At 36.0% G+C, this 24,442-nt stretch overlaps 1 protein-coding gene across 2 annotated transcripts in view; it reads left to right on the top strand.

Annotated features, from left to right (window-relative positions):
* hadhb (hydroxyacyl-CoA dehydrogenase trifunctional multienzyme complex subunit beta) overlaps positions 1 to 24,442 on the top strand; it is a 31,076-nt gene that overhangs the window by 3,342 nt on the left and 3,292 nt on the right. For both annotated transcript variants that reach the window (XM_073057126.1, XM_073057125.1), the window contains exons 2-13: positions 3,236 to 3,319; positions 4,195 to 4,236; positions 4,360 to 4,456; positions 6,187 to 6,231; positions 6,339 to 6,438; positions 10,493 to 10,580; positions 11,232 to 11,419; positions 12,330 to 12,510; positions 14,735 to 14,856; positions 17,238 to 17,317; positions 17,417 to 17,464; positions 17,542 to 17,629. In XM_073057126.1, coding sequence (XP_072913227.1) covers positions 3,253 to 3,319; positions 4,195 to 4,236; positions 4,360 to 4,456; positions 6,187 to 6,231; positions 6,339 to 6,438; positions 10,493 to 10,580; positions 11,232 to 11,419; positions 12,330 to 12,510; positions 14,735 to 14,856; positions 17,238 to 17,317; positions 17,417 to 17,464; positions 17,542 to 17,629 — 1,146 coding nt within the window. In that variant the 5' untranslated portion in view covers positions 3,236 to 3,252. The remainder of the gene's footprint in view (positions 1 to 3,235; positions 3,320 to 4,194; positions 4,237 to 4,359; positions 4,457 to 6,186; positions 6,232 to 6,338; positions 6,439 to 10,492; positions 10,581 to 11,231; positions 11,420 to 12,329; positions 12,511 to 14,734; positions 14,857 to 17,237; positions 17,318 to 17,416; positions 17,465 to 17,541; positions 17,630 to 24,442) is intronic.

A 24,442-nucleotide genomic window follows, 5' to 3' on the forward strand; every position in this document is an offset into this window, starting at 1 on the left:
CAGGGGGAGCATTTCACTGGTAGAGGGAAGAATGAATTCAGTTAAATACCAGCAAATTCTGGAAGCAAACATCACACCATCTGTAAAAAAGCTGAAGATGAAAAGATGATGGCTTCTACAACAGGATAATGATCCTAAACACATCTTAAAATCCACAATGGACTACCTCAAGAGGCGCAAGCTGAAGGTTTTGCCATGGCCCTCACTTAAACAGTCCTCCGACCTAAACATCATCGAAATCTGTGGATAGACCTCAAAAAGCAGTGCATGCAAGACGGCCCAAGAATCTCACAGAACTAGAAGCCTCTTGCAAGGAAGAATGGGTGAAAATCCCCCAAACAAGAATTGAAAGACGTAGCTGGCTACAGAAAGCATTTACAAGCTGTGATACTTGCCAGAGGGGATGTTAATAAGTACTGACCATGCAGGGTGCTTTAACTTTTGCTTCGGGCCCTTTTCCTTTTTTGTTATTTTGAAACTGTAAAAGATGGAAATAAAAATGTAATCTTGCTTAAAATATTAAAGAAATGTGTCATCTTTAACTTTATGCCTTTTGGAAATCAGGTAATCTTTTACTCGCTAAGCTATTCACAGTAACAGAAATTTTGACCGGGGGTACCTAAACTTCTGCATGCTACTGTGTGTGTTACCAGTAAGCAGTCATCATCTAACACTTGTTCATCACACATATATACAAATGCAGATATTTCACATTAGATTTTCATCAGTAACAATCTTAGCAAACTCAATGAATTTCTCTGTTGCTTCATGACCACCAGATGCTTTATCACAAATGTTTAAAAAGTTAATGCCATGCCTTTTCTTAAATTTCTGCAACCAGACTGCTGAATATTCACAATTACCTTCAATTTTCAGTTCGTCATGATAGATGTTTGCTTTTGTCTGATAGTATACTGTGAAGTGGCACATGTTCACTCCATGCTGATGAATCCATTCTTTCAATACATCGAGATCTTCATTTTTTGCTTTATGCAGTGTTTTTCTATTTTTCATTAGCTTCTGTTCATTACATATGTGAGGTCACTTCTCAGAACTTTCTCATGCACAGAGGCCTGCTCTTTGTGTGGGAACCTTCCCAGTTCCTTGTTGAATTTTCCAATTGTGACATTATGACAGCATTCAAAATAACATTTGGATTTTGGAAGTTTTTGGATAAGGGGTGCTCAACTTGCATACTTTTCGCTCTGGTTACTGCAATGTATATGCAACATTGCATAATTGTAATCTATAATAATTGAAAAAAGGGTCAAAGGTTCATTTTATTATCAAAGTACACAGCTCTGAAATTGTTTTTCACCAGATAGCTCCAAAACCAAGAATGGCAGCATGATCATCAACCCCCAAATCTCTCTCCTCTACACAGAAAAAAAAATGAGAAATCAGGCAAAAACACAGAATATTAAAAAAAACTATAAGGCTTTGTCTTTATTAATAGTAACAAAGATGTGACCTTGCTACTCCTGTGGTGCTTGATAATAATCTCTGAGACCACTTTGTTCTGTTTTGCCTTCTACCCAGTTAAGAACATAAATGTATGGAATTGATTTAAATTTATTAAACAAGTTTCATGTTGTGGTCAGGTATCATACTGAATATGATTTCAAGATTTTGATTTGTATGTACCGATACTAACGAATGGAGATACACATTTTGAAGGAAAATACCCTTTTGATGCTGCCATACCAATTGTCTGTATACAATTTAGCTTTTCCTTGAAATTTTCATTAGGTTTATTTATTTGATGATTTAGCATGTTTTAAAGAAATTGGCGCAAATGAATTAAAAAATGCCAGTTTAAATTTTGAGCAAGATTTTAGAAGATGTTCAGCAAAATTTTTACTCAACTGTTGGCAGAATCTCAGATGGTGACTAGCAGGCGTACAGGAGTGAGATGGCTGGTTGAGCGATGTCACAACTACAACCTTGCACTCTATGTCAGTGAGACCAAGGAATTGATTGTGGACTTCAGGAAAGGAAATTTGAGGGAATGCACACTAGTCCTCTTTAAGGAGTCAGTAATGGAAAGGGTGAGCATTTTCAAGTTCCTGGCTATCAATTCCCTGAAGATCCATCCTGTGCCCAACGTATTGATGTAATTAGGAAGACTCGTCATTGAGCTTTGATATGTCACCAAAGACTCAAGCAAATTTCTACATATGTACTGTGGCTTGCGTTCTAACTGGCTGCATCACCATCTGGTATCGAGGAGCCATTGCACAGGATTGGGAAAAGACTGTAGAGGGTTCCAAACTCAGTCAGCTTCATCATGGGCACTAACTAGCCTCCCCAGCATTGAGGACATCTTCAAAAGGTGATCCCTGAAAAAGGTGGCATCCATCATTAAGGACCCTCATCACCCAGAACATGCTTTCTTCTTATTACTACCATCAGAAAGGAGGTCCTGGAGCCTGAAGACAGCTTTTATCTCTCTACCATTAGATTTCTTAATGGACAATGAATCAACCCATGAACACCTCATTATTTTTACTCTCTTTACTACTGCACTACTTAATTTTTTGTATTTCTTTCTTACTGTAATTTATATTTTTATATATTGCACTATACTGCTAACACAAATCAATAAATTTCAAGGCATTCAGTATGTCAGTGGTATTAAACTGGATTCTTATTCTTAAGTATTAATTTTGGTAATCAAAGAAAAAATATGCAAGGATGTTCAGAAGAATAATACCAGTTTTGAAAAAAATGTTGAAGGCATATCAGTTATTTTCATATATAACTACAAACAGGAAAAATGCAGTTAATAGTTCTAATTATAGAAATGTTAAGTTAGTTTTTCTTTCCCTATTTTATAACATATTTCCAACAACAGTAGCATTTTAAGTAACACACACAAAATGCTGGTGGAATGCAGCAGGCCAGGCAGGATCTATAGGAAGAAGTACAGTTGACGTTTCGGGTCGCGACCCTTCGTCAGGACAGTCCTGACAAAGGGTCTCAGCCCGAAACATTGACTGTACTTCTTCCTATGGATGCTGCCTGGCCTGCTGTGTTCCACCAGCATTTTGTGTGTGTTACTTGAATTTCCAGCATTTGCAGATTTCCTTGTGTTTGCATTTTTAAAAAGAGTAGCATTTTGCTTTTGTATACAGAAATTTGCTTGAAAATATAGCTACAGATTTGGCAGTGGGGAATTAATGTTCTGTGGCATACTGATGAGCAGTTCTTATAACATTGAACTTTATTTCTACAGAAATTAATTTATAAGTCATGGCTTCCATGTTGATGCACACATTTAGAATTGTACCCACCAATGTGAAATGGGCTGCAAAATTAAGTAAGTATGTGTGTAATATCAGTTTGAAATATTTATTATCATCCAATGGACATTTGTTGCTTTCTTTCCGCTCAGTTTTTGGTGGGACTCTGATTATACAGTTACTTTTCAGGCAAACAGTTGGGCATCTCCACATTAATTAGTGAAAAGTTCCCTATGCAACAACATGGCACACTTTTGTTTTCTGAATTTAATTATGAAAGAAAATTACATGAATAAATAACAGCTTCATTTCATACAAAACACAATGAAGCTTAATCAATATACACTGTACGATATCACAATTTTAATAATTTTGATAGAGGATGAGCCATTGATTTTAATTTACTTTCGAATCGACTCTGACAGGACATGATCCTAAAGAAGGAGAATGCAGGTCTATTGTACCTTATTCCATTGAGTAATTATCTATATTGTAGGGATAGGAGTACAGCAGGGTCCTTGCCCTTCGTGGATGAGTATAAAGAGAACAAGTGTTTCTGACAAAGGCAATAGTGGATTTCCATTAGTTCATATTTATTGCATTTAGGAAGAAATTTGAGATTTAATCCTATTGAATATCAAGTATTTGGTTTCTTTTTTTTAGAAAAGTGTCTTTCTGTATAGGGTTACAGAAAATCACATCAGAATCAGACTGGGCAATATTATCACTTCTCGGGGATTAAAATTAATTTATTTCAAGAATGTAAAGGCCTGCAGAAGGCAAAAGTATTGGTGTGTTCTCATTAAATCAATTTAATAGTTTTAAGTGCTTGTGAAGTCAATTGCCTGATAATTTAAAAGTGCTAAAAAATTTTAATGTAATTGATCTTTTTATATACCTATGTTGAGCCAAGTGGGATCTGATAATTGCTCTGTCATCTTTCTTTTACCAGATTTGCGTTTATTGAGCTCTGTTTCTTCTACTCAATCCCAAGGTACAGTGTCTTTCTATTTGCTTTCTAATATTTGACATAGATCTAGTACTAATTGACCTCAATGCTTAAATTCAACTCATTAAGAGAGATTTCAAGATATAAGTTTATTATTATTTCCAACAGTGAAATCAAGCACCAAGAAAACTCTAGCAAAACCAGGGTTGAGAAATGTTGTTCTGGTTGAAGGTGTCCGAATTCCATTCCTGTTGTCTGGTACCACGTAGGTATTAAACTTGGTGTCTGAATCTGCACACTGCGTTTACGGATACACGTATTTGTTGAAGCAAGAAATTTTCTTTTGTGGAATTTCCATTATTTTTCCATTTTCCTCTTTGCTGCTTCTCTCCTAGAAATGGTGATTTAATCCGACATAGCCCACCAACAACTTATACTCCTTGTTTGTAAATATTTTGTAATTGTTCAATGTATGTTTAACCAGGGCAACCTGAGTAATATATTTTGATTCTGCCGATAGGATAGAGGTTGGAAAGTATTTATAAAAGGAAAATAATTTAGAAATTTTCGTTACTTGTATGTGATGGATATATGACAGTGTTTGAAAGACTAATAAATTGCTTATCGTACAGATGTTCATTGCATTACACATTGCACATAATTGCAACATATGCTTTTCATAATATGTTGAACTAGCAAATACTGCAGTGACAGGCATTTTTAACCTGTGAGTTATCATGTTGTTTTCCTAATAGTTCACCAATTTTTATTGCTTGAATACAGTTTTGACTTCAAGTCAAGTCACTTTTTATTGTCATTGCGACCATAACTGCTGGTACAGTACACAGTAAAAATGAGACTATGTTTTTTCAGAACCAGGGTGTTACATGATGCAGTACAAAAACTACACTGAACTACATAAAAAAAAACACAGAAAAAAAAACTACACTAGACTACAGTCCTACCCAGGACTGCATAAAGTGCACAAAACAGTGCAGGCATTACAATAAGTAATAAACAAGACAATAGAGCAGTAAGGTGTCAGTCCAGGCTCTGGGTATTGAGGAGTCTGATAGCTTGGGGGAAGAAACTGTTACATAGTCTGGTCGTGAGAGCCCGAATGCTTCGGTGCCTTTTCCCAGATGGCAGGAGGGAGAAGAGTTTGTATGAGGGGTGCATGGCGTCCTTCATAATGCTGTTTGCGGATGCAGCGTGTAGTGTAAATGTTTGTAATGGCGGGAAGAGAGACCCCGATGATCTTCTCAGCTGACCTCACTATCCGCTGCAGGGTCTTGCGATCCGAGATGGTGCAATTTCCGAACCAGACACTGATGCAGCTGCTCAGGATACTCTCAATACAACCCCTGTAGAATGTGATGAGGATGGGGGGTGGGAGATGGACTTTCTACTTCGCAGAAAGTAGAGACACTGCTGGGCTTTCTTTGCTATGGAGCTGGTGTTTAGGGACCAGGTGAGATTCTCCGCCAGGTGAACACCAAGAAATTTGGTGCTCTTAATGATCTCTACTGAGGAGCCGTCAATGTTCAGCAGGGAGTGGTCGCTCCATGCCCTCCTGAAGTCAACAACCATCTCTTTTGTTCACATTCAGAGACAGGTTGTTGGCTCTGCACCAGTCTGTTAGCCGCTGCACCTCCTCTCTGTCACATCCTCGCAGATGTGACTTGAAAGATGTCAAGTCATATCTGCTATTGGCTTCTACATGGAACATTCTTAGTTTAACAGAAGTAGCATAAGTCTTAATGTTCTGTTAATGGTAAATATAATTGCTTTGTCAGATTACATTCATTAGGTATGTTACAGAAATCTATATTTTTTATTTGCTTAGTATCTCTTGTGATTCACTAGAAATTTGAATTAAAATGTTTTTTAAATTTTGTATGTTTCAGTACAATGCTAACTCTTGTTACCACAAGGAAAGTTTTATATGATTGTACGTATAAAACCAGTTATATGTTGATACATCATGTCTTATAGGTATGCAGAATTGATGCCTCATGATTTAGCCAGGACAGCACTAAAGTAAGTGAGAAGACTAAGCTTTGAAATTATTGTTTGTACTTCATTGTATTGCACTTCAGATTATTAAGAGTTTCTTTTGGAAACTAAAAGCGTTTTTATTTATATAGGGGACTACTTACAAGAACCAATGTCCCAAAACCAGATGTTGACTATATTGTATTTGGTACTGTTATTCAGGAGGTCAAAACAAGTAATGTTGCTCGAGAGGTATGTGGGAATTCTATATTTGAAGATTTTTAAAAAATATTTTGCTCCTGATATAACTCATCTTATTGTTTTGCCTTGGACGTCTTTAAAACCTTTAAAGATTTTGCATAATGAGTATTTCTTTGGTTTATTGTCCACAGTTACTTCTGTAAATCAGACATGTACCGATGCAATCCAGAATTTAGATTGCTGCATCAAAGCAATTCTAATGGATTGCTGTATTATCAGAAGTGTTGTCTTTTAAATGAGTTAACAAATCCTGTTTGGCAATATAACTGATCCCATTTTGACTTCTTAATGGTGCCGTGGTCAACATTATGTTAGAACATTGTGAACATTGTATTGTTGGGTAGAAAATTCCTCTAACTGGAACCAGAAATGAAAAGAGAATGGTGAGGTTTTATTTCAATACAGTATAGTCTATGAATTGGAGAGAAATTTGGAAATAGAAGTTTTCCATTGCACCAGAATTTGGTGGTGTTGTGAAAAGAAATCTTGGTGAATTGCTGTGCTGCAATTTGTAGATGATAAAGGGTTCAGTTGTTAAAATTGAATCTGAATAAAACTCAGGAAACCAACTTCTTATAGTTACAACAGTTTATTGTGCACCCTCCTGCAGGAGTTTGAGACCCAATTGTCAAAGGGAAGACACTTAAGTACTGCCACCATCCAACAAGTGGGCCCACTCTCTCCAGTTACAGCAATATATTTATACATAGTAAGCCCCATACATTACTGTTGCAAGATGACATTTGAACTGGTACCCCCACCAAGTCTGTTGGTGCGAAACTTAGTTACAGATAAGAGAGTCTGCTAGATCAAGGCTTAATTACAGATGGATGTGCTGTCCTGTCCTTATCAGTTATTCCCTTTGCTAGATCCTGACTTAATTACAGATGGATGTTCATTCCTATCCTTATCGGTGAGTCCTCCTTCCCCTACTCAAACGAGGGCACAATGTACAATGTTATCAAACTCTCAATGTCTCTCTGTAAACCAAGGGAGAACTAGTATAAGCTGGTTTTAGCTGACTGCTGAAGACAGAGTTTACTTCAGTTCAAAAATTCTTATTCAGTCCCAATTATTCTTTTAGCCAGAGGTTACATAGGTTCAAAATGATTTTTTTATATCATCAATTCCTCACAGTTATGACATCCTCAAAAAGACATGGTATTTTTGGTGTGGTAGCTGAGTTGCCACTCCAGCAATTTGCTTTATTTTGAATGGTGTTCAGCTTGTTGAATGTAATTGCGCCACATTCATCTAGAAGAGTGATATTTCATCACAACTCAATATGACTTTTTAAAGCTTTGGGAAGTAAAGAGAGTGAGATGTTGGGGGTTGCCTAGCCTCTATCTCATTTCAGCAAAGACTTCTGCTGATGAAGTAACTGAAGCTGGTTGGATCCATGGGGCACTCTTGATCTTCAGTCTGAGGAACAAGAAATACAGTTGGTCTTCCTTATCCGTGAGGGATTGGTTCCGGGACCCCTCGTGGATACCAAAATTCGCGGATGCTCAAGTCCCTTATTCAACCTGTCTAAATGTGGTGGACCTGAGGACCTAGCAGAACCCAAGCCCTTATTTAACCTGTCTCAGTGCGGTGAACATTAGAGCCCAGTGGCAGAGATCTGAATCCGCAGTGTTTCTGTTCACGAAAATAATCACAATAATGATTGAAAATAAAGTGGAAATAATAAAGCGATCGGAAAGAGGTGAAACGCCATCGGTCATTGGAAAATCATTAGGCTACTTCGGTCAACGGTCGGAACAATTTTAAAGGATAAAGTGAGAAAGGCCCTGCCCCAATGAAAGCTACAATTATTACTAAGCAACGCAATGGTTTAATTATTGGGTTTTGGGTTTTTGATCCTCCACATCAACCCGGCATGGTGGAGAGTGCCCTCGATAGCGATCTGTCACTAGATCGAACTCGGGAACTTCCCAAGCCCGGCACTGAAGCATACGTCCTGAAGTGCTTTATATGCATAGAAAGGTTAAAATATATACTATATATATGAATGCAAACGTTTGACTAACTGACGCTAAATAATACCGGATGTACCTGTTCCGACTTACTTAGTAAGAGAACTTACAATTTTTTTCAATCCCGATCCATGATAACCCACGCACATCCTCCCATATACTTTAAATAATCTCTAGATTACTTATACCTAATACAAAGTAAATGCTTTGTAAAATAGTTGTTATACTGCATTGTTTAGGGAACAATGACAAGAAAAAAAGTCTGTACATGCTCGAACAACAAGTGCTGGAAGAGCACTTGCGGGTTTTCGCGATTCGCGGTTGGTTGAATTCGCCGATAAGGAGGGCCGACTATATATGACTTTTAGATTAATGGGCTGTGCACTTTGATATTCATTTACTCATGTGAGAATATTTTATTTATTCTATCAATTGATGGAACTTTCCACTCAAAGTACAATTTGGAAAATGGCCATCTGTAAAATGGAAGTATTTTGTACTTGAATGGCAAAAAGTTTTCTCTTTTTGTTTTGAAGGGTGTATTATACTAAAGTAATTTATTTCAAAATCTGAAAGTCTCATGGAGTATGATATGAATGTTGTATGCACAAACTTTTAGAAGTGCATCCTTTATAGATTTATTACAAAGTGTTATATTGGTGGCTACTTTTTGAAATGGTTAATGTTGTGTCTTTATCTTCCTGCATCTTCCTGTTCGTGTAGTTGTTTTCACACAGCATAAAGAAATGGTGGGGAAAAATTACATGGAATAAAAGGGTACAAAACGCTAAGTGAGCAAAAACGATAAGGACAGATAACTAACCAATAGTGTTCAGGACAGCAGAATTAGAAATGTTTTCCCCAAAATTGCATTCATACTGCTATTAGATAGAAGAAACATTAAATTGAGTAGGTTAAAGAAATAAATCTTCATTTGTAAACAAAAGAGACATGTTAGAATCTAGAGCAAAAAATAAACTGCTGGAGGAACTCTTTATACACAATATGCTGCTGCAGGCCAAAAACACAGCAGTTCCACCAGCATTTGTGTGTGTTGCTCTAGTTTCCAGCATCAGCAGATTTTCTCTTGTTTGTGGGAGGAACTCTTCATTTGGCTTTGATTAGGTTAGGACATAAAATATCAATAGTAGAACCTGTCACCATTGGGACTCTGGCAGCATTTTATAATATCAAACTGATTGCTTGCCTCAATTTCCACATTTCCATTGCGATTTCCAAAATTCTACATTCCAAAAATCAGTATTTCTCAGTCTTAGTCATTATATTCCTAATGACTAAGACTGAGAATTTATTATTTTGGAATTTATGTGCATTTATTATTTTGTTATGGTAGTTAAGTCACATGAGTGGAGACATGGTAGAAGCGAAGAGTTTCGTTGTGTGTTCATGCTTTGTCTTTATTTCAGTCTAGAGTCAGTTAATGTTAGATACAGCAGGGAATGATTTTTTTTGTTGACCACTTAATTTTGCTTAAACACCACTTCACTTAAAATCACTTAATTACATTGAAGGAAGTTTAAGTATGTTTATTACACTAAGAGTGCTTATTTTGCTATACTGCTAGTTTTAGTTTCATTAGTTTTGTTATTTCAAAATTGTTTTGCTAGTTGCTTAATAAAGGATCAAATGAATTTCTTTGACTTTGTAACTTTATTTTTGGATGGGAATGGAAAGCATGTCATACAGGATTAAGTCCGCCCCCATGCACCTCCCCCCCCCCCCCCCCCAACTTTGCAACAATTGGTGGAGACATTTGGTAATTGCACACCTTAATGGCCAAATTTAGCATGATTTTCCAGGTGAAGTACAGTATGTCTTGAAGATCAATTTGTTATGTATTTTTGAATACAGTGTCTAACATTCCAGATTTTATGAATCAAATGTATCATATGTTTTACTTCATACGAAGAATTCCTCAAACAATTGGAAGTTGTTAGGGATTTTTCTTTCATTAAGTGAATAAATGTACGGTGTGTATTTTATATTATGCAAAAATGCTGCTGTTTTACTTGGTGGCTTGATATTCTCGGCTGCTATGATTTTAACAGGCTGCACTTGGAGCAGGATTTTCAGAGAGAACTCCAGCCCACACTGTAACAATGGCTTGTATTTCTTCGAATCAGGCAATGACTACAGGTAGGTCAAAATTATTGCATCCCCCTATAGACTTGTATCTGCCACAGTATTTGGATTCAAACTGTTGCTTGAGTTAATTGCTATTCATAAACTGAACTAATTTGGAATATTCCTTATAAATTAGTGCATTCTTTTTTGAATAGTCTGGTTAGACTAGCTCAGGACCAAATTTCTAAATTTTTATCTTTGGAATTGAATTTATGTATAAAAGTCTTGGCTAGATTCAAAAACTGAACGTTGTATCTTCTCCAAATTTTATACATTGTGGGGACCATATTTGAGTTATTTTCAAAACCTTTGATTTGTTGTAAAAGTACAGATGGTGGCCAATAATATATTATATGATAACGTTTTTTCCCCTTTTTCTTGCTTTTATGAACAGCTCTGACTCTGGTAGCGGGTTTAGATTTTTTTCTGTATAACAAAATTATTATATTTCAATATTACAATTTAATTTTTATGAATACAGGGTTTTGTGATTGTAACTGTTTTTAATACAATGTATTTGGTACTGTTTTTCTTTTGACTTGTATATCTTGTAGTCTGTATTCTTTTATGCAGAAACTAATAAAAATATTGAAAGAGGAATTGAATTTATTTTTGTTTCTTTTTTTGAGGATGTTTATTTATGATGCATCTCTTGTATTACAGCTTTTGCTCTAATTGCTTCCGGTCAGTGTGATACAATAATAGCAGGTGGTGTAGAATTCATGTCTGACGTTCCCATCCGTCACAGCAGGAAAATGAGGAAGGCCTTACTTTCGTTTCCCAGAGCTAAGACACTAGGACAGAAATTGGCTCTCCTTGGAAAAATCCGCCCAGACTTTTTTGCTCCTGAGGTATTGCACTAATGTATTCTTACAGTATATGGGCAAGAATATAATTATTTTTAGAGCATGGTAGCAAGTCCTTCCAGTCCAATCGGCCTGCACTACCATTACACAGATGTGACCAATAACCTACTAACCCACACATCTGAAACATAAGAGGAAACCAGCACATGTGGAGGAAACCCATGTGATCACTGGGAGAGCAGGCAAACACTGGGACACTGGCACTGTAGTAGTGCTACACTAACTACCAAATGCCACAATCACAAGTTTTGTGTTGCTGCAATTGTTAATAAATGTCACAAAATGATTCTTGCTTTTCCAGCCCTTGAAAATATTTAAAATATTGTCACACCTCTATAATGGCAGATTTACGCTAATAAGGTACACAGGTACTCAAAACCACTGTTTACTGAAATAGAAAAATATCAATATTTTATATATATATTTTTCATTTGCTCCATAAGTATTTGGCAGAGGTATCCTGTGTTTTTATCAGCTTTTTAAAAAGTTGGGATTTGAATTTTTTTTGAGCTATAACTAGGTTGAATATGTGTCTTACAGTTCACAGCTTTAAGTTTTGGCTAAACTTACTTGCTGAACTTCAAGAACACACACTGGTGTGCACTCACAAACATTTGCACAGAAGTCCAAAACTTACCAAGAGCCATTGAGAACATAAATAGTTTTGAATTAAGCATTTGTTGGTAAAAATCCAACTGAATATTCTGTGATTGAAAATGGTTGATGCAAAATATGCTCAGAATTACTTAAAACTCCTGTACAGATTATCAGTTGGTGTCAGGCTGTTTGAAAGGAGTATCCTAATTATAAAGCAAGCAAACATAATGGTGTAAACAATGGAAATTATGAAGTTTAGTCCAAAATATAATTTTAGTAATTTATGTGATTTCTCTAGCTTCCAGCGGTAGCTGAATTCTCCACCAACGAGACGATGGGGCATTCTGCAGACAGACTTGCAGCAGCATTCGGTGTATCCCGAAGAGAACAAGATGAATTTGCTTTGCGTTCACATTCTTTGGCCAAGAAAGCAGAAACTGAGAAGCTTCTTAAAGATGTCATTCCATTCAAAGTGCCAGGTAGTTATCTTGTAGAAAACTTATGAAGAGCTATTTAATTGAAAAATGGTGCACTGGCAAAATTCTGCTAATTGAAAATACTTACTCTTGCATTTGTTCTGTAAGCATTGCTTTAAAGAGCCTGAAGTTTTGAGGGGAAATCTGTATACAGTTTTTAAGAACCTCTCTTAGTCCTGTTTCATTTTGCAAGTAGTATCATTACTAAAATTAGAGCTGTTTAAGAATGGTCTATCACCGCTTTCGACATCTAGAGATGAGGGAGGCTATCATAGTCATGTTATTTTACACTATGGGATCAGATTTTTTTTCTAATCCTTTTATCCATTCATGGCAAGCACTTCTTTCCTGCCATTTCTGGAGCAAACATTTTGCAGCTTTGTTACTGCTATGGGGAGGGGGTGAGTCATTAAATTAGCTTGTCATAATGAGAATTTCATAGGTTCCTAAGGGTGTTTTAGCCGGGGGAGTGGTTGATACTGGGGATAAGCTCCTGCTACCTATTAAATCTTTCAATGGCATGTGTCTCAAATAGCCTCTGACAACCAAGTCCAGCTGCTGTCCTCGTGTAGCATAGCTACTAAGTCCAGCAGAATCATTTCTGCTGACAGGAGAAGGGGCAAAAGCTGGTTACTGGCACCTTAAAACCAGTTGTTTCAGGTAGATAGTGCTTGTCAGCTGTGGTTGCATCTCATCTACAGGAAAGAAAACTGATCTCAAACCTTCGATGCCTTGCACTTATGGGGAGTGCTTCAGGAATAAACCCCAAGGTAAAATCTAGAGCTGGGGTCCCTAAGGCAGTCTTGTGTTGAGTTCAACACTGATTGCAACTCCTGTGACACTACTGGTGCCAAATGAAAGAGGTCTCTAACTTCCCTTTGGATTTTTCAGCTGTGAGGAGAGTGGTAGCTTGCAAGACGGGCAACAGTTTACTTTCCATATTCTACTAACCCTGGCTTTTACTAACCAGTTATAGACAACTGGAACACAGCATCTAAGGTCATCCTTGACCATGGAGGATCTCCTAGTGAATACAGGAAGAAAATAAGCAAAATAGGTGCCTGAAAGCAAATTCAAATAGCAATATTAATCAAAGATAAATGTTAAAAGTTTAGAATTAATGATGCTGTGTCTGAATGCTCACACCAGTCATGACATGGTACTTGAAATAATAGCACAAATAGAAGTAAACAGGTACAATCCAATTGCCATTATTGAAAAATACTAAACATTGTCTGTCCACATATAATCTTCCAACCACTCATGCTTTTCAATGTTGATGACTTTTATCAAGCATGCTCATTTTTTCTCCTATCTTAAGAAATACATTCTGTTTAGATTTAATATCGTGGTGTGATATTAAACCAAGTCACCTTCAAACTCAATGTAAAATTCTATTTTATTATGTCACTCTTCTCTAAAGGCAGTTTGCTCAATATATGGGAGGATTTGAAAACAGTAGTAAGGAAATCTTATTTCAATAGTACAGAGCCTTACTGAAACTATACCGAGAAATTTGTATGGCTTTTTCCACTGTATCGCCATTGATCCTCAATCTTGCATAATAATCTTTAAAGTTAATCTGTTCATGCTTAAATGTATCTCAATGTTCTTACAACTGTTAAGTATTTACATTTTTTTTAAATTTACAAATTTTTTGCTGACTTGTAAGTCTTAACCATTTTCTCCCTTACTCAGTGTGAATTTGAAGCCACAACTATAAAATTTTATTGAGTTTACTGGTTAAATTTTAAAGCAGCAGAGGTTGGTAATGGAATTTCACTTATTCTTATGATTGAAACTACCATGGATTTTTGATGCATTCATCAAAATAGAAGGAAAAAGGAAAACTCGAGTTATTAATTGTTCAGATAATGGGGTCACAAGTAAGAACGGTAAAATTTCAGTGTATTGTAGCTGGTCTCTGTGCTCTCACCAATCTGATTTTGTTGCTCATTTGACTGGTTGTTTCACAACTGCGGGTCAAAGGATTTTTGTTGGAGCAAATAAAGGAAATGAAATTCCAACAGACATTTTACTAAGATAAATTGATGCATTCACTTAAAGATCTAATCTAAAACAAGAAAATGCTAAAAATACTCTGCAGGTAAGGCAACATCTGTGGCGAAAGAAATATTAAGCAAATCAAATTAGTGTTTGCTGTGGGGGAAAAAAAATTGTCTGGCTAGGCAACCTGAATTTATTTATTTATTTTGTGTTAAATCAGGCCGTCACACTGTCACCAAAGATAATGGAATTAGACCATCCTCGATGGAACAGCTGGCTAAATTGAAGCCAGCCTTTATCAAACCACATGGAACCATTACTGCTGCCAATGCTTCTTTCCTGGTAAGGTTGAAGTATTATTAATTTGCAAAGATGGAAGAGGAATGCCAACACTTAAATAGTAATTTTTATTTGATTGACTCTTGCTAACTAGCGCACACACATTCATAAACAACACAAAATGCTGGAGGAATTTAGCAGGCCAGGTCGTATCTATGGAAAAGAGTACAGTCAACATTTTGGGCCAAGACCCTTCATCAAAATCAGCATCTGCAGGTTTTCTCTTGTTTGTGATTGCACATACATTCATGTAGGTTTTCATTTTAAAAAAAATCTCAGCTGTATTTTGTCTTTGATTATAGCAACTCATCACAAGGTCTTCGTAGTGTCATAGTCATAGGCAGTTATTAACACAGATTAATGCTGTGCTAGGACATATTTGGAATTATCAAACAGTGCTTGGTCAATCCAGTAGGTCTTGAAGAAGTAAAGGATAATTTTGGGAGGTTAGCATCTGAGGAAGGCATGTGCATCAGGAGGGGATGCTTCAAGATCTTTGAATGGCCTGAAAGATATTGCATATACTTGTAAGTTAAAGAAGGGCAAAGCCATTGAAAATGGAGAGAAGCATTTTAAATATGACTTCCTGTTGATCATCAGGATATGAATAATGGGTGAATAGAACTTGGTTTATGTTGAATTCAGTTCTTTTGCCTGTTCTTCTTGAATAACGTATTTGAATAGCCTGAACCTGTGTGATGGTATCTCTTATGACTCTTGAGCAAATTAGTGGGTTTATTGTTCATGATAATAAACAATAAAGGACAATATGGATCACCCTCTACTATTGCAAACTATAACAATAACTGAAAAATTAATTAATCAACTTCAATCAATCTTACTCAATCAAAGGACAAAGAAAGCTTAAATAATGAAAAGGTAATGACCATGTGTCCAAAGCCATCTATTCAATCCATCAAGTTTATCATTGTTATATTTTGGACTACATTGGTTTGGATTTAGCTGGTAAGTGTTGTGGTTCCAGATAGAACTGCTGGCATTGTCCTGTTTAATTGCCAACAAGTCCAAGTACAGATATACTGACAAACTCTTCTGTGGATTCTTCATGGAAGCCAAATTCCTGTGAACTTTGAGTAGCTGGCAAAACTGGGAGTGAATCTTAGTCAGTTGCCAAAAGTTTTTGGGCAGTTTCCCCCAATGCATCACTTGAAAGTCTGATTACTCCTTGAGGTCGCATTGCTCTCTGACAAACACAATTGCTACTGTCTCCTTTGTCACCAAAATCAAACACTTGTTTTCTTACTGATCGGGATAAGTCTGCTGTCTCTTATTCTCATACCCCATTTCAGAAAATGGCCAGCCTATCAATTTAGCCAGCTGCAAGGAAGGAAAAGGGAAGCATAACATCTTTGAGGTCTAGTCATTAAATTCATCAGGATCTCCACTTACCTGGGCTTGCCAGACTTCCTACTTTTTCTCCACCTCCCCATAAACAATGGATCTATATTGGTAAACACAAAGTACACTGCAGATGCTGGAGTCAAAGCAACACGTACAACAAGCTGGAGGAACTCAGCAGGTGGGGCAGTGTCCGTGGAAACGAGCAGTCACTGTTTCAGGCTGAGACCCTTTGTCTCTCTATATTGGTGTTGATCAGCTTTGAATTCTTTCCCTCTATATCCCAACCCCATCCAATATTCAAACCTTAGCTCTTTTCAGTTTCATGGTTAAAGACTTGATTAACAGATTTTCATAACATTTGTATCATCTCTCAACCTCTGAGAATTTGCCAATCCAAGTTTACTGATGAGGCTTCTCTATTTAATTCTAAATTTGTTATATTTATTTAGCCATTGGGAATTCAAAAGCTCAAGTTAGTCAAGAATCAGAGATGTACTTGTTTAATTATTTTGCTTGATATGGTTTTGAAAATGTATAAGAAATAAATACTGTTCCAAGATTTGGACATGTCCTTAGGGCTGATCTTACCATTAGGTTTAAATTCTGTCAAATAATAGCACCTGTAAACAATTGTTCCAGGAATAAGGAACTTCAGCTATAAGGATAGAATGAAGAAGTTGGGGTTCTTGAAGCAAAAAAATTGAGACTTGTTGAGATGTACAAGATCATGACAGATTTAGTTTGGATTAAACAAAATAATTGTTTAAACCCCAAAGGGGATATATTTAAAATTACAGCATGAGATTCAAAGTTAATGAGATCAAACTCTTTTACTGAATAGAAATGATCTCTAAACATGATGAGAAAAGAACAATTTTGTTCCTTCCATGGGGAGTTTGAATGGATACTTGAGAGATTTTCAAGACCTTGAGAAAAGAATGGAAATATGTGAATGAGCTACTTGGATTCAGCATAGACTTTTATTGTACTGTATAAGTCTTCTCTCATGGTCTTAATTTCAGACAGATGGTGCTTCTGCTGTGTTAATCATGTTTGAAGATAAAGCGCTGGCTATGGGCTACAAACCACTGGCTTATCTAAGGTGAAAATGTTATTCCTTTTCTACTTGAATGGTGGGGGAATCAATGTAGCAAGTTGCTAATTGATGAAATAATACATAGCACTATTTTGTTTCATTCAGGGACTTTGTATATGTCTCACAGGATCCAAAAGACCAGTTACTGCTTGGGTAATTATTATTATTTCCAACTACTTCATATTTTTTGGCTGTTTTCCTTCTATAATGCAATTTTCTTTTAATGCTAGGCCAACATATGCAACTCCTAAGGTTTTGGAGAAAGCTGGATTAACACTTAATGATATTGATGTCTTTGAGTTCCATGAAGCTTTTGCAGTAAGTTCATTACTTCATTAAAGGAAACTCTGAAAATGTAATGTAGAGGAGTTTTACAGTTTTAGTTATAGCTGATTGAAAAGTTTCTACCCAAAACTATTTTAATGCAAATCCAGTAGCCAGAATGCTTATCAATAATTGCAGGTATTTTTAAAAAAGTATAAATAGGTTAGGGGTGAATTGATATAGAACCATAGAACATTACAGCACAGAAACATGCTTTTTGGCTCTTCTTGGCTGTGTCAAACCATTTTACTGTCTAGTCCCACTGACCTGCACCTGGACCATATCCCTCCATACACCTCTCATCCATGTACCTGTCCAAGTTTTTCTTAAATGTTAAAAGTGAGCATGCATTTACCACTTCATCTAGCAGCTCATTCCATACTCCCACCACTCTCTGCGTGAAGAAGCCCCCCCCCATGTTCCCTTTAAACTTTTCCCCCTTCACCCTTAACCCATGTCCTCTGTTTTTCTTTCTCCCCTAGCCTCAGTGGAAAAAGCCTGCTTGCATTCATTCTATCTATACTCATCATAGTTTTATATACCTCTATCAAATCTCCCCTCATTCCTCTATGCTCCAGGGAATAAAGTCCTAACCTATTCAACCTTTCTCTGTAACTCAGTTTCTCAAGTCCCAGCAACATCCTTGTAAACCTTCTCTGTGCTCTTTCAACCTTATTAATATCCTTCATGTAATTAGGTGACCAAAACTGCACACAATGCTCCAAATTCAGCCTCACCAATGCCTTATACAACCTCACCATAACATTCCAACTGTTATACTCAATATTTTGATTTATAAAGGCCAGTGTACCAAAAGCTCTCTTTACAACCCTATCTACCTGTGACACCACTTCTAGGAAATTTTGTATCTGTATTCCCAGATCCCTCTGTTCTACTGCACTCCTCAGTGCCCTACCATTTAACTTTGTATGTTTTACCTTGGTTTGTCCTTCCAAAGTGCAATACCTCACACTTGTCTGTATTAAACTCCATCTGCCATTTTTCTGCCCATTTTTCCAGCTCGTCCAAATCCCTCTGCAAGCTTTGAAAACCTTCCTCACTGTCCACTACACCTCCAATCTTTGTATCATCAGCAAATTTGCTGATCTAATTTACCACATCATCCAGATCATTGATATAGATGACAAATAACAATGGACCCAGGGACTGATCCCTGTGGCACCCACTAGTCACAGGCCTCCACTCAGAGGAGCAATCCTCCACTATCACTCTCTGACTTCTCCCATTGAGCCAATGTCTAATCCAATTTAGTACCTCACCATGTATACCTAGCGACTAAATCTTCCTAACTAACCTCCCATGCGGGACCTTGTCAAAGGCCTTACTGAAGTCCATGTAGACAACATCCACTGCCTTTCCTTCATCCACTTTCGTTGTAACCTCCTCGAAAAACTCTAATAGATTTGTTAAACGTGACCTACCACGTACAAAGCCATGTTGACTCTCCCTAATAAATCCCTGTCTATCCAAATACTTGTAGATCCTATCTCTTTTACTCCTTCCAATAATTTACCTACTACCGATGTCAAATTTACTGGCCTATAATTTCCCGGATTACTTTTAGAGCCTTGTTTAAACAACGGAACAACATGAGCTATCCTCCATTTCATTTTTCAATCTTTTTGTTGATTTTCAAATAAAGAATATACAGATCAGAGGAGGAGCTTAGCAAACAAATAATATAAAAGACATATAAACAGCAATAAAAAAACAGAAAATATATAATGTCAAAATCAGATAGGTAAAATATTACGCTGTTATATGTACAATGGTTAAAAAAACCACAATTCCGCATAGCAATCATTAAAAAAAAGATTAGAAATTTTATTTGATAAAGGGAAAAAAAAACCCACTAACTAAGACAAAAGAAAAGAGAAAGGAAAAAGAAAGATTGGGCAGTCCAATTGAGGATAAAATTAAAAAAGGAGAGAGAGAGAGAGAGAGAGAGAGAGAGAGGAAAAAAAACACATCCTTCCAGTCATCTCCGAACCTTAACGGATAAGGATTTTCCGAAAAGAATAAAGAAAAATAAATAAATAAAAATAAATTAAATCATGTGAAAATATTGAATAAAGGGTCGCCAGACTTGTTCAAAATTAAAGGTATATCAAATGTCCGGCTTCTAATTTTCTCTAAGCTTAGACATGACATAATGGAGGAGAGCCAATAAAAAACAGTGGGTGGGTTAGATTCTTTCCAGTGTAGCAAAATGGCTCTCCTAGCCAGTGAAGTTGAAAAGGCTATCATATGTTGAGTAGAAGCAGACACTTTGCTTGCTTCCTCTGGAATAATCCCAAAAATTGCTGTAAGTGAATTAGGTTGAACATCCACATCTATAACTTTAGATAATATTCCAAACACATCCCTCCAAAAATTTTTTAAGCTTACACATGACCAAAACATATGAGTTAGAGTAGCCACTTCTGCGTTACATCTGTCACAAATAGGGCTTATATTAGGAAAAAATATGCCAATTTATCTTTGGACATATAGACCCTGTGTACTATCTTAAACTGAATTAAGATATGGCGTGCACAGATAGATGAATTATTGACTAGATAATACATTTTACTGCATTGATTGTCTGAAAGTGAGTGTTGAAGTTCTACTTCCCAGATGCATTGAACCCTATCATTAGGCGACATGCGAGCATTCATTAACTGTTTATAAATGATAGCTATTAATTGTTTTTGAAAAGGTTTAAGCTGAAAAATAGCATAAGCCAAATTTAAAGAGCAGTCCAAGGGGTAATTCAGTAAAAAATCACGTAAAAAATTCCTAACTTGTAAATATCTGAAAAAATGTGTATTAGAGATATCATATTTATCCATTAACTGTGAAAAGGACATTAAACAGTCCTGTAAAAGCAAATCTAAAATAGTTTTTATACCCTTAATTTTCCATGTTAAAAAAGCCTTGTCCAAAGTTGATGGTTTAAAAAAGAAATTAGAATAAATATTACTAGAAAGTAGAAAATCATTCAATTCAAAAAATCTACAAAACTGAAACCAAATTTTTAAAGTATGTTTAACAATAGGGTTGAGAGCTTATCTACCTATTCTGGAGAGTGAAAATGGAAGAGGAGCTCCTAATAAAGAAGCTAATGAAAACCTCATGACTGAATTTTCCTCCAACTGTAACCATGATGGGCGATGTTGGTCATCTATATCATAAGTCCAAAAAGTAATATAACAAATATTAATTGCCCAATAATAAAATCTAAAGTTTGGTAAGACCAGTCCTCCATTTTTTTTGGTTTTTGCAATAAAAGTTTATTCACTCTAGAGCTTTTGTTATTTCCAAACACAAGACAAAATCAGAGAATCTATTTTATCAAAAAATGTTTTTGAAACAAAAGAGGGAACTGCTTGAAATATATATAAAAATTTCGGTAGTATAACCATTTTTATAGCATTTATTCGACCTATCAATGACATCGACATAGGTGACCATTTAGAAAGCGCCTATTGAGTATATTCAACTAAAGGGGAGAAATTATACCTATATAGGTCTTCAAAATTTTTAGTAATTTTGATACCAAGGTGAGTGAAATGGTTTTTGGCAATATTAAAAGGTAGTTGATCATAATAATCAGAATAATTATTAATATGAAATAATTCAGTTTTATGTAAATTGTTTATATCCAGAAAAAATACCAAATTCCATAAATATAGATAACATAAAAGGAATAGATTTCCTAGGATTTGAAATGTAAACTAATAAATCATCCGTGTATAACGAAACCTTATGTAATTTATCCCCTCTCTTAATACCCTGCACAGAATTAGAATCCCTAAGAATAGCAAGTGGTTCAAAAGCCAAATTAAATAATAAAGGACTAAGGGGACAGCCCTGACAGGTACCTCTATATAATATAAAATAAGAAGACTTTTGATTATTAGTTATAACCGCAGCTGCCGGGGCATGATAAATCAATTTAATCCAGGAAATAAATTCTGGACCAAAAGTAAACCTCTTCAAAACCTGAAATAGATAAGGCCACTCCACCTTATCAAAGGCTTTCTCTGCATCCAAAGATACAATACATTCAGTTTCTTTGGCTGAGGGGGAATAAATGATATTTAACAATCTTCTAATATTAAAATGTGAGTACCTATATTTTATAAATCCTGTTTGATCATTTGAGATAACATTAGGCAAGATATTCTCAAGCCTATTTGCTAGAATCTTAGAGAGGATTTTAAAATCTACATTCAATAAAGAAATGGGTCTATAGGATACACATTCCAGTGGGTCTTTTCCTTTTTTTGGAATCAATGAAATTAGTGCCTCATAAAAAGTTTTAGGAAGATTCCCAGAGGATGTAGAATCAGTAAACGTTTGATGAAGATGTGGTATAAGCATTTCATGAAAAGTCTTGTAAAATTCTACCATATCACCATCAGGTTCCGGAGCTTTACCTAATTGCATAGAGGATATAGCCTTTGCTATCTCCTCTTGTTTAATAGGTGCATCTAATGTATCAACATCTTGAATCGAAATTTGAGGTATATTTAACCTTTGCAAAAATCTATTCATAATAGTAGTGCTATCAGAGAATTCAGATTTATAAAGATTAGAAGTCCATAAATATCTTATTAATTTCATAAGGATCTAAAGTTTCTGTTCTATCTGGTCAACTAATTTTTAAAATCTGACTTCTGACCTTCCCAGCCTTTAACTGACCCACTAAAGGCTTAGCAGATTTTTCCCCATGTATATAAAATAAACTTTTAGATTTAAAAATTTGCTGTTCAATGGGAAAGGTCAGAAGCAAATCATACTGTTTCTATATTTTTAGCCCTAAAATCCCTTTTGTACACTTTAATACTAATACTGATTCGATTGGAAGATATTTAATTGTTACTGGTTTATTATGCAAGCAAAAGGTAGCTCTGGTGTGTGTATACGCACCTAATGTAGATAATTCTGATTTTTTTAAGAAACTTTTTTCTGAGTTACGGAATCTCAATGAATAAAAGCTGATTATGGGTGGTGACTTTAATTGTTGTTTAAATCTGGCGATTGACAGGTCATCAACCAATCCGTCGCTTCCTAATAAAGCGGCAGCTTGTATTAACTCTTTTTTATTAGAATATGACCTCGTCGATATTTGGAGATATAAACACCCCAATGATAAAGATTTCTCTTTTTTCTCACACGTTCATCACAAGTATTCAAGAATTGATTACTTTTTTTTAGATACACATCTATTAAACTCCGTTGTTGAATGTGTGTATTACATCATAGCGCTCTCAGATCACGTGCCTTTGTTAACCCTTAAGCTTTCGAATAGATTTTTGAAAATGTCACAGTGGAGACTGAATCCTGTATTGTTACAGGATCCAGCTTTTGTTAATTTTATTAAGGAGCAAATTTCTTTATTTTTTGAATTTAACACAACTGAAGGAATGTCAAATTTGGTTATATGGGACAAATTGAATTATTTTCTTAGAGGAAAGATAATCTCATAATCAGCAGCTTTGAGATAGAAAACTAAAGCGTAATTGTCAGTGCTTATCAATAAAATTAAACAGATAAAGCATATTCAGTTAAACCTATTGAAGACCTATATAAAGAAAGGGTCAAACTTCAATCACAGCTATCCTCCAATCTTCCTGCACCTCACCCGTAGATACCGACATTTTAAATACAGTATATCTGCCAGGGCCCCCGCAACTTCAACACTAGTCTCCTTCAAGGTCCGAGGGAATACCCTGCCAGGTCCTGGGAATTTATCTACTCTGATTTGCCTCAAGACAGCAAGCACCTCCTCCTCTTCAATCTGTATAGGTTCCATGCCCTTACTGCTTGTTTGCCTTATTTCCATTGACTCCATGCCAGTTTCCTTAGTAAATACAAAGCAAAAAACCCATATAAGATCTCCCCCATTTCTTTTGGTTCCATGCATAGCTGACCACTCTGATCTTCAAGAGGACCAATTTTATCCCTTACTATCCTTTTGCTTTTAATATACCTGTAGAAGCTCTTTGGATTATCCTTCACCTTGACTGCCAAAGGAACCTCATGTCTTCTTTTAGCCCTCCTGATTTCTTTCTTAAGTATTTTTTGCACTTTTTATACTCCTCAAGTACCTTATTTGCTCCCTGTTTCCTGTACATGTCATACATCTCTCTCCTCTTCTAGAGTTCCAATATCCCTAGAGAACCAGGGTTCCTTATTCTTATTCACTTTGCCTTTAATCCTGACAGGAACATAAAAACTTTGCACTCTCAAAATTTCTGCTTTGAAGGCCTCCCACTTACCAATCACTTCCTTGCCAGAGAACAACCTGTCCCAATCCACACTTTTTAGATCCTTTCTCATTTCATCACATTTGGCCTTTTTCCAGTTTAGAACCTCAACCCGAGGACCAGATCTATCTTTATCCATGATCAAGTTGAAACTAATGATGTTATGATCACTGGAACCAAAGTGTTCCCCTACACACACTTCCGTCACCTGCCCTAACTCATTTCCTAATAGGAGACCTAATATTGTATCCTCTCTAGTTGGTACCTCCTTATATTGATTTAGAAAATTTTCCTGAACACATTTTACAAACTCTCACCTGTCTAGACCTTTAACAGTATGGGAGTCCCAATCAATATGTGGAAAATTAAAATAACCCTACTATCAGAACTTCATGTTTCCTGCAGTTATGTGCTATCTCTCTGTAGATTTGCTCCTCCAATTCTTGCTGACTATTGGGTGGTCTATAATACAACCCCATTAATGTGGTCATACCTTTCCTGTTTCTCAGCTCCACCCATATGGCCTCGGTAG

The sequence above is a fragment of the Hemitrygon akajei genome, chromosome 9, assembly GCF_048418815.1.
Source record: "Hemitrygon akajei chromosome 9, sHemAka1.3, whole genome shotgun sequence".
Lineage (NCBI taxonomy): Eukaryota > Metazoa > Chordata > Chondrichthyes > Myliobatiformes > Dasyatidae > Hemitrygon > Hemitrygon akajei.